This window comes from Salvelinus namaycush, chromosome 10 (assembly GCF_016432855.1).
Source record: "Salvelinus namaycush isolate Seneca chromosome 10, SaNama_1.0, whole genome shotgun sequence".
NCBI lineage: Eukaryota > Metazoa > Chordata > Actinopteri > Salmoniformes > Salmonidae > Salvelinus > Salvelinus namaycush.
In genome coordinates this window covers 36412245-36423850 of record NC_052316.1, presented here as the reverse complement: position 1 = coordinate 36423850, position 11606 = coordinate 36412245, and the positions used below count along the sequence as shown (strand labels likewise).

Here is an 11606-nt window from a genome sequence, read left to right as displayed (position 1 = left end):
TCATGTAACCTAACCCTGATTGAATCATGTAACCTAATCCTGATGTAATCATGTAACCTAACCCTGATTTAATCATGTAACCTAACCCTGATTTAATCATGCAACCTAACCCTGATTTAATCATGCAACCTATCCCTGATTTAATCATGCAACCTAACCCTGATTTAATCATGCAACCTAACCCTGATTTAATCATGCAACCTAACCCTGATTTAATCATGCAACCTAACCCTGATTTAATCATGCAACCTAACCCTGATTTAATCATGTAACCTAACCCTGATTTAATCATGCAACCTAACCCTGATATAATCATGCAACCTAATCCTGATTTAATCATGCACCTAATCCTGATTTAATCATGCACCTAAACCTGATTTAACCATGCAACCTAACCCTGATTTTCCTTCCTCAAACACCAGTCTAACATTTCATACGTCTTCATCCCTGATCAGTTAATCTCCAGGTTAGGGTGATTAACAGAGTGTGTTGCTTTATTAGATGCTGCTGATTGTTTTACGAGCACCACAAAGAAGTGAATCAGAGATTATAGAGCTCAGGCGTAATGTTGAGCTCATGAGACACCTGGTGGCCGATAGGAGTATGACACTGACACAAATAATAAACCATTTTGCCAATGTTTTTTCTTATGGATAGTCCCGGGAATTGAACCCACTATCTTAGCGTTGCTCTACCAACTGAGCTACAGAGGACTACAGTACACTGATACAGTACTTTAGATAGCAACCATGGGCTTAGAGAAGTAATGTATTTAACATATTTACATTTACATTTACATTTAAGTCATTTAGCAGACGCTCTTATCCAGAGCGACTTACAAATTGGTGCATTCACCTTATGATATCCAGTGGAACAACCACTTTACAATAGTGCATCTAAATCTTTTAAGGGGGGGGGGGGGTTAGAAGGATTACTTTATCCTATCCTAGGTATTCCTTAAAGAGGTGGGGTTTCAGGTGTCTCCGGAAGGTGGTGATTGACTCCGCTGACCTGGCGTCGTGAGGGAGTTTGTTCCACCATTGGGGTGCCAGAGCAGCGAACAGTTTTGACTGGGCTGAGCGGGAACTGTACCTCATCAGAGGTAGGGAGGCGAGCAGGCCAGAGGTGGATGAACGCAGTGCCCTTGTTTGGGTGTAGGGCCTGATCAGAGCCTGAAGGTACGGAGGTGCCGTTCCCCTCACAGCTCCGTAGGCAAGCACCATGGTCTTGTAGCGGATGCGAGCTTCAACTGGAAGCCAGTGGAGAGAGCGGAGGAGCGGGGTGACGTGAGAGAACTTGGGAAGGTTGAACACCAGACGGGCTGCGGCGTTCTGGATGAGTTGTAGGGGTTTAATGGCACAGGCAGGGAGCCCAGCCAACAGCGAGTTGCAGTAATCCAGACGGGAGATGACAAGTGCCTGGATTAGGACCTGCGCCGCTTCCTGTGTGAGGCAGGGTCGTACTCTGCGAATGTTGTAGAGCATGAACCTACAGGAACGGGTCACCGCCTTGATGTTAGTTGAGAACGACAGGGTGTTGTCCAGGATCACGCCAAGGTTCTTAGCACTCTGGGAGGAGGACACAATGGAGTTGTCAACCGTGATGGCGAGATCATGGAACGGGCAGTCCTTCCCCGGGAGGAAGAGCAGCTCCGTCTTGCAGAGGTTCAGCTTGAGGTGGTGATCCGTCATCCACACTGATATGTCTGCCAGACATGCAGAGATGCGATTCGCCACCTGGTTATCAGAAGGGGGAAAGGAGAAGATTAATTGTGTGTCGTCTGCATAGCAATGATAGGAGAGACCATGTGAGGATATGACAGAGCCAAGTGACTTGGTGTATAGCGAGAATAGGAGAGGGCCTAGAACAGAGCCCTGGGGGACACCAGTGGTGAGAGCACGTGGTGCGGAGACAGATTCTCGCCACGCCACCTGGTAGGAGCGACCTGTCAGGTAGGACGCAATCCAAGCGTGGGCCGCGCCGGAGATGCCCAACTCGGAGAGGGTGGAGAGGAGGATCTGATGGTTCACAGTATCAAAGGCAGCCGATAGGTCTAGAAGGATGAGAGCAGAGGAGAGAGAGTTAGCTTTAGCAGTGCAGAGCGCCTCCGTGACACAGAGAAGAGCAGTCTCAGTTGAATGACTAGTCTTGAAACCTGACTGATTAGGATCAAGAAGGTCATTCTGAGAGAGATAGCAGGAGAGCTGGCCAAGGACGGCACGTTCAAGAGTTTTGGAGAGAAAAGAAAGAAGGGATACTGGTCTGTAGTTGTTGACATCGGAGGGATCGAGTGTAGGTTTTTTCAGAAGGGGTGCAACTCTCGCTCTCTTGAAGACGGAAGGGACGTAGCCAGCGGTCAAGGATGAGTTGATGAGCGAGGTGAGGTAAGGGAGAAGGTCTCCGGAAATGGTCTGGAGAAGAGAGGAGGGGATAGGGTCAAGCGGGCAGGTTGTTGGGCAGCCGGCCGTCACAAGACGCGAGATTTCATCTGGAGAGAGAGGGGAGAAAGAGGTCAAAGCACAGGGTAGGGCAGTGTGAGCAGAACCAGCGGTGTCGTTTGACTTAGCAAACGAGGATCGGATGTCGTCGACCTTCTTTTCAAAATGGTTGACGAAGTCATCCGCAGAGAGGGAGGAGGGGGGGGGGGGGGAGGAGGATTCAGGAGGGAGGAGAAGGTGGCAAAGAGCTTCCTAGGGTTAGAGACAGATGCTTGGAATTTAGAGTGGTAGAAAGTGGCTTTAGCAGCAGAGACAGAAGAGGAAAATGTAGAGAGGAGGGAGTGAAAGGATGCCAGGTCCGCAGGGAGGCGAGTTTTCCTCCATTTCCGCTCGGCTGCCCGGAGCCCTGTGCTGTGAGCTCGCAATGAGTCGTCGAGCCACGGAGCAGGAGGGGAGGACCGAGCCGGCCTGGAGGATAGGGGACATAGAGAGTCAAAGGATGCAGAAAGGGAGGAGAGGAGGGTTGAGGAGGCAGAATCAGGAGATAGGTTGGAGAAGGTTTGAGCAGAGGGAAGAGATGATAGGATGGAAGAGGAGAGAGTAGCGGGGGAGAGAGAGCGAAGGTTGGGACGGCGCGATACCATCCGAGTAGGGGCAGAGTGGGAAGTGTTGGATGAGAGCGAGAGGGAAAAGGATACAAGGTAGTGGTCGGAGACTTGGAGGGGAGTTGCAATGAGATTGGTGGAAGAACAGCATCTAGTAAAGATGAGGTCAAGCGTATTGCCTGCCTTGTGAGTAGGGGGGGAAGGTGAGAGGGTGAGGTCAAAAGAGGAGAGGAGTGGAAAGAAGGAGGCAGAGAGGAATGAGTCAAAGGTAGACGTGGGGAGGTTAAAGTCACCCAGAACTGTGAGAGGTGAGCCATCCTCAGGAAAGGAACTTATCAAGGCGTCAAGCTCATTGATGAACTCTCCAAGGGAACCTGGAGGGCGATAAATGATAAGGATGTTAAGCTTGAAAGGGCTGGTAACTGTGACAGCATGGAATTCAAAGGAGGCGATAGACAGATGGGTCAGGGGAGAAAGAGAGAATGTCCACTTGGGAGAGATGAGGATCCCAGTGCCACCACCCCGCTGACCAGAAGCTCTCGGGGTGTGCGAGAACACGTGGGCAGACGAGGAGAGAGCAGTAGGAGTAGCAGTGTTATCTGTGGTAATCCATGTTTCCGTCAGTGCCAAGAAGTCGAGGGACTGGAGGGAAGCATAGGCTGAGATGAACTCTGCCTTGTTGGCCGCAGATCGGCAGTTCCAGAGGCTGCCGGAGACCTGGAACTCCACGTGGGTCGTGCGCGCTGGGACCACCAGGTTAGAGTGGCAGCGGCCACGCGGTGTGAAGCGTTTGTGTGGTCTGTGCAGAGAGGAGAGAACAGGGATAGACAGACACATAGTTGACAGGCTACAGAAGAGGCTACGCTAATGCAAAGGATATTGGAATGACAAGTGGACTACACGTCTCGAATGTTCAGAAAGTTAAGCTTACGTTGCAAAAATCTTATTGACTAAAATGATTAAAATGATACAGTACTGCTGGCTGGTGAAGTAGGCTAGCTAGCAGTGGCTGCGTTGTTGACTTTGTTTGAAAGTGTAGCTGGCTAGGTAACCTCGATAACTGGCTAGGTAACCTCGATAACCTCGATAATTACTCTAAACTACACAATTATCTTAGATACAAAGACAGCAAAGACAACTATGTATCTAGCTAACACTACACTAATCATGATCTAAGCTTTAAACACTATTGGAATCTTATAGTCTGTTGTGTGAGATTGCATGAGAGACCCAGACCCAGTCTATCAGCAGTAGTGTGCACCAGAGAGCTGCATGAGAGATCCCGTCTATCAGCAGTAGTATCAACCAGAGAGCTCTCTGCATGAGAGATCCCATCTAACAGCAGTAGTATCCACCAGAGAGCTGTGTGGTGACTGCATGATAGATCCCATCTATCAGCAGTAGTATCCACCAGATAGCTGTGTGGTGACTGGGCACTCTGTGTCTCTCCTTAGCATTTCTCCTTTACTTTTCTCTGTCCGTTGACAAAGGCACACATCTGGGTGGAACTCTGCAACTGACTGGCCATGGCACCGACTGGACTGGCTCCTGGCTCCTGGCACCACCCACCAACCCACATTGGCACTACAGACGGGCAGAGGCGCTTACTCTACCACCTAGTCACTGACGCAGAGTGCCCAGTCACATCACATCCTCTGCACAGTAGTCTGAACCATCTATCACTTTGTGAAAGGATTCACAGTAAATGTAGGAATCCACAATGGAGATAAATAAATCCCTACCCACAGACTAGTACAGACCACAGGAGGTGGAATGATATCAAATACATCAAACACGTGGTTTCCAGGTGTTTGATTCCATTGCATTTGCTCCGTTCTGGCCATTATTATGAATTCCGGAACTTAAAGTCACTGCCCACGTTACGGTTACATTATATGATTGATGTTGTTTATTTAAGTGTCATACATCTACCGGTGTCCAGCCCACATGGGCTTACAAGACACTACAGAACAAAATAACATTTGACAAATTATACGCATACAATAATCATGGCCAGCTACCATCTAGCCGCACTACACAAGCAGTACATTACACAAACAGTACAGCTACCATCTAGCCACACTACACAAACAGTACATTACACAAACAGTACAGCTACCATCTAGCCACACTACACAAACAGTACATTACACAAACAGTACAGCTACCATCTAGCCACACTACACAAGCAGTACATTACACAAACAGTACAGCTACCATCTAGCCACACTACACAAACAGTACATTACACAAACAGTACAGCTACCATCTAGCCACACTACACAAACAGTACATTACACAAACAGTACAGCTACCATCTAGCCACACTACACAAACAGTACATTACACAAACAGTACAGCTACCATCTAGCCACACTACACAAACAGTACATTACACAAACAGTACATTACACAAACAGTACATTACACAAACAGTACATTACACAAACAGTACAGCTACCATCTAGCCGCACTACACAAACAGTACATTACACAAACAGTACATTACACAAACAGTACACTACACAAACAGTACATTACACAAACAGTACAGCTACCATCTAGCCGCACTACACAAACAGTACATTACACAAACAGTACATTACACAAACAGTACATTACACAAACAGTACATTACACAAACAGTACAGCTACCATCTAGCCGCACTACACAAACAGTACATTACACAAACAGTACATTACACAAACAGTACACTACACAAACAGTACATTACACAAACAGTACAGCTACCATCTAGCCGCACTACACAAACAGTACATTACACAAACAGTACAGCTACCATCTAGCCGCACTACACAAACAGTACATTTCACAAACAGTACATTACACAAACAGTACACTACACAAACAGTACAGCTACCATCTAGCCGCACTACACAAACAGTACATTACACAAACAGTACATTACACAAACAGTACACTACACAAACAGTACAGCTACCATCTAGCCGCACTACACAAACAGTACATTACACAAACAGTACATTACACAAACAGTACACTACACAAACAGTACATTACACAAACAGTACAGCTACCATCTAGCCGCACTACACAAACAGTACATTACACAAACAGTACATTACACAAACAGTACACTACACAAACAGTACATTACACAAACAGTACATTACACAAACAGTACAGCTGCCATCTAGCCGCACTACACAAACAGTACATTACACAAACAGTACAGCTACCATCTAGGCACACTACACAAACAGTACATTACACAAACAGTACAGCTACCATCTAGCCGCACTACACAAACAGTACATTACACAAACAGTACAGCTACCATCTAGCCACACTACACAAACAGTACATTTCTCCTTTTCCTCCAGGCATTGTGAACAAACTGAGCAATCTCATATAGTGAAAGCCCTCAGTCCGTTGGTGCAGTCAACACAGTTCACTGTGGTCCGCTAGCTCTGATATAATTAGAACATGCTAGCATTCTAGCTAGCTAGCTACATTCTGACGACATACTGTATATATGTCATTGTGGCAAACATTCTGAATTCTACCTGATATCACTCAGTCTTCTCTCTCCTGAAGCACACAAACAAGATCTACTCTGTACACATGCTCCTACATAGGCTATGCATCACACCAACTTTCCTCTGCTTCACACAAACACTGAAAACACATAGCAGCACTTTACAATCACACACATTTGGATATTCGGTGGTTACTATAATCTACACTTGATTGTTTTTCCTGTTTTGGAAAATATAGACATACAGAGCCTTCGGAAAGTATTCAGACCCGTTGACCTTTTCCACACTTTGTTACTTTATAGCCTTATTCTAAAATTTATTAAATAGTTTTTTCCCTCTTCAATCTACACACAATACCCCATAATGACAAAGCAAAAACAAGTGAAGACATTTTTGCAAATGTATAAAAAATGAACAACTGAAAAATTACATTTACATAAGTATTCAGACCCTTTACTCAATACTTTGTTGAAGCACCTTTGGCAGCGATTACAGCCTCAAGTCTTCTTGGGTATGACGCTACAAGCTTGGCACACCTGTATTTTGGCAGTTTCTCCCATTCTTCTCTGCAGATCCTCTCAAGCTCTGTCAGGTTGGATGGGGAGAGTCGTTGCACAGCTATTTTCAGGTCCATTCAAAGATGTTCGATCGGGTTCAAGTCCGGACTCTGGCTCGGCCACTCAAGTACATTCAGAGATTTGTCCCGAAGCCACTCCTGCGTTGTATTGGCTGTGTGCTTAGGGTTGCTGTCCTGTTGGAAGGTAAACCTTCGCCCCAGCAGGTTTTCATCAAGGATCTCTCTGTACTTTGCTCTATTCATCTTTGTCCCTGCCCCTGAAAAACATCCCCACAGCATGATTCTGCCACCACCATGCTTCACTTTAGGGATGGTGCCAGATTTCCTCCAGACATGACACCTGGCATTCAGGCCAAAGAGTTCAATCTTGGTTTCATCAGACCAGAGAATCTTGTTTCTCATGGTCCGAGAGTCTTTAGGTGGCTTTTGGCAAACTGCAAGTGGGCTGTCATGTGCCTTTTACTGAGGAGAGGCTTCCGTCTGGCCACTTCACCATAAAGGTCTGTTTGGTGGAGTGCTGCAGAGATGGTTGTCCTTCTGGAGATGGTTGTCCTTCTCCCATCTCCACAGAGGAACTCTTGAACTCCGTCAGAGTGACCATCGGGTTCTTGGTCACCTCCCTGACCAAGGCCCTTCTCCCCCAATTGCTCAGTTTGGCCGGGCGGCCAGCTCTAGGAAGAGTTTTTGTGGTTGCAAACTTCTTCCATTTAAGTATGAAGGAGGCTACTGTGTTCTTGAGGACCTTTAATGCTGCAGAAATGTTTTGGTACCCTTCCCAAGATCTGTGCCTCGACACAATCCTGTCTCAGAGCTCTACAGACAATTCCTTCGACTTCATGGCTTGGGTTTTGCTCTGACATGCACTGTTCACTGTGGGACCTTATATAGACAGGTGTGTGCCTTTCCAAATGATGTCCAATCAATTGAATTTACCACAGGTGAACTCCAATCAAGTTGTTGGAAACATGGAAACAGGATGGAAACAGGATGCACCTGAGCTAAACTTCGAGTCTCATAGCAAAGGGTCTGAATACTTATCTAAACCTGTTTTCGCTTTGTCATTATGGTGTATTGTGTGTAGATTGTTGAAGACATTTTTTTTTATTAATCCATTTTAGAATAAGGCTGTAACATAACAAAATGTGGAAAAAGTCAAGGGGTCTGAATACTTTCCGAAGGCACTGTATGTGATCTGTCCACTGAATCACAACACTTCTATAACCCGAACAGCCTTGTTCAGTAACAATAAATGTAATGAAAGTGTTGTGTCGGCAGTGATTTGATTACACGCTGGTATTTTGGAACAGCTGTTCTGATATAAACATGCATGACGTGCTGCTGTGATGTTCATCCCTCGTGTCCAACAGGCTAAAGTACTTTACAGCAGCAAAGTGAAACAGCTCAGCTTGCTGCCAGTCTACGCCTCCACAGGGCCAATCCAATAGTTGTTATCCTAACCTTATTATGACCTTCTCTTATGGTTTAACTGTCTGAGCTATAAAGTAATCAAGTCTGGATGATAAAATATGGCATACTTGAACTAGGCCTAGATCAGGAAGCATCGCATTCCTTAGGTAACGTTTACAATTCATGATGTCACAATGTACAGTAGGAGAAAAGAAAGTGCATTCTAGAAAAAGTCGCTTTCACCCCTTTTATCTCTCTCTCTCTCTCTCTCTCTGATATCTAATCCCAGACAGCAATAAAACGTTTACAGATTAATTAAATCTGCTGCTTTAATGAGATTACATAAATATATGAGATATTATATAACTATATGAGATATGACTTAACTATATGAGATACGACTTAACTATATGGGATATTACATTACTATATGCGATATTACATAAATATATGAGATATTACCTGCAGATAAAATAATATATGTCCCAGTAGTAACTATACACTGAGTGTACAAAACATTAAGAACACCTGCTCTTTCCATGCCATAGACTGACCAGGTGAATCCAGGTGAAAGCTATGATTCCTTATTGATGTCACTTGTTTAAATCCACTTCAATCAGTGTAGATGAAGGAGAGGAAACAGGTCAAAGAAGGATTTTTAAGCCTTTAGACAATTGAGACATGGATTGTGTATGTGTGTCATTCAGAGGGTGAATGGGCAAGACAAAAGATTTAAGTGCCTTTGAACGGGTTATGGTAGTAGGTGCCAGGCGCACCGGTTTGAGTGTGTCAAGATCTACAATGCTACTGAATTTTTCACGCTCAGCAGTTTCCCATGTGTATCAAGAATGGTCCACCACCCAAGGGACAACCAGCCAACTTGAAACAACTGTGGGAAGCATTGGAGTCAACATGGGCCAGCATCCCTGTGGAATGCTTTTGACACCTTGTAAAGTCCATGCCCCGATGAATTGAGGCTGTTCTGAGGGCAAAGGGGCACGAGGTTGTTCATAATGTTTGGTATGCTCAGTGTGTATGGACTAACTACAGTAGTACTACAGTATAAACTATTACCTGCAGACAGAAGCTGGGAGACAATAGTTCCCCATGATGCATCATCTTTTAGCTCTTGACCTGTCTATGTGTCTTTCAGTTGTCCTCATTGACCTCACAATGTCTTAATATGTCACTTGGCTCACTCAATTGACCAATCAAAGCAGGGATTGAATTTGAATTGGATTTAGTATAAATAATAAATGTGTTTGGCCACTGTTCTAATCCATAGAACTGACTGAGCCAAGCATTTGTAATAGGGCACAGTTAGTGCCTGTTAACAACCCTGAATGAGCCATTCACCCAACTGTACAGTTTTAGGATCAAGTAAAAGAAAGTTACAATTTCCAATTCAGCAAATGAGATTTATCTTAGCTCTACTCGTTTCATTTGGCCTGACAAGTGGAGGCTCTACTCTCGTTTTGCTTGGCCTTGACAGCCAGGTGGACATCCAGCCGTGTGAGGCGGAGCCCCATACAGTACATCCACTCACTCAAATGTCTGTGTTGAATAGTTTTATGAATAAGTAAACACTTCTTTTTACTGTTTGACTTATTTCCCCGCTGTATCCTTGGCCTGCCCTGAACCAAGGTACAGTAAATGTAGCGTCCACTACAGAAGACAGAGTAGTCCAGTAGAGCACACACTCAGACGGATGATCAGTCAGTTGCTTGTGTTTTCCTCCTCCAAAACACAAGCACTTAGTACCACTGAATGTGGCCTGACTGTCTAGCATTTACCTTTTTGTGTGTAGGTATTAAAGACAGGGAGAGGGAAGGAGAGAGAGAGATAGAGAGGAGTGGGTTGCAAAGGTCAGCAGGTAACCCCCAGGTAGACACAGACAAAGAAGAAGCTGATTACTCCCAAGTTGTTGATATTATGCAGTCCAACTGTCTGTCTTTCTGGAATTCCATGTGGATGTGTTTGAAGACAAAAAGGGCCTGCACAGTAGACTGCTACCATGTGCTGCTCCTAACACCAATGCCCTTATGTGTTTGATACTCCCCATGCTCTCGCCTCCTCCACCCCATTCTTTTATTGAGACACTCTAGATGATTTGGTTACGCCCATATCCCATATTGCACACTGCTAAGTACAGTAGGTGTGGGTGGGTGTGCGTGGTTGTGTGTGTGTGTGCGTGTGTGGGTGTGTTGGTGTGTGTGGGTGTGAGAGTGTGGGTGGGTGCGTGCTTGTATTTACGAGTGCCGTTGTGTGATGTGATGGGAGTGGTTTGTAAACCATGCATACAGAGAGGGCTAAGCTATTTGTGTGTCATAGGGGCCCAGGGATACACACACACAGAGGGCTAAGCGGCTGTGTTTCTGTGTCATAGGGGCCGAGGGGTGCAGACGGTCCACTGGGGGAACCAGGGCCTGAGGGCACCAAGGTAAACATCTTCTCACCCTCAGAAGAACATTATACTGAATGTCCTCTTTCTACCTGACTGAAAAACCTTGTTCTGTGCACTTTGACCTGATGAAAAGTCTATTTGTTGCCTCACTAAGATCTCTCTTTATTCCTCTCTATCTCTCTCTCTTGCTCTTCTGCAGGGAGAGCAAGGGGAAGGTGGAAAGAAAGGGGAGCCTGGGTTCATAGTGAGTACTCTGCATCACCTGTCTGCGTTGAATGAGTTTACTTTCTACCACAGACCCAGCACAGGCCTCAAGAACATGTGTGCTTTTAATTTAACATCAGAAATGTATATACAACGTGTGTGTTTGTGTGTATGTGGGAGTTTGCTCCTGTCCTGTGTGTTTCTGCACATGACTCTGTCCCTATACTGATTAGAGGGCACATTGAATAGGGGGCAGGAGGCCACTTACGATGACAAAATAATTGGATCTCAACAGAAAGTCCCTTATGGTTCACCTGAAGCAAGAATGAGGCAGGGTTACTTCCTGTATCACCCCTGCTGACCAATAACAGGCCAGAATGAGGCAGCGTTTCTTCCTGTATCACTCCTGCTGACCAATGACAGGCCAGAATGAAGCAGAGTTACTTCCT

The 11606-nt window shown here is 45.6% G+C and overlaps 1 protein-coding gene across 3 annotated transcripts in view; it reads left to right on the top strand.

The window, feature by feature from the left end:
* LOC120055000 (collagen alpha-1(XXIV) chain-like) overlaps positions 1 to 11606 on the top strand; it is a 234981-nt gene that overhangs the window by 147352 nt on the left and 76023 nt on the right. For all 3 annotated transcript variants that reach the window (XR_005477653.1, XM_039002817.1, XM_039002816.1), the window contains 2 exons: positions 10936 to 10989; positions 11153 to 11197. Coding sequence is in view for 2 of the 3 variants with exons in the window: in XM_039002817.1 (XP_038858745.1) it covers positions 10936 to 10989; positions 11153 to 11197 (99 nt within the window). In the remaining variant the exon portion in view is untranslated. The remainder of the gene's footprint in view (positions 1 to 10935; positions 10990 to 11152; positions 11198 to 11606) is intronic.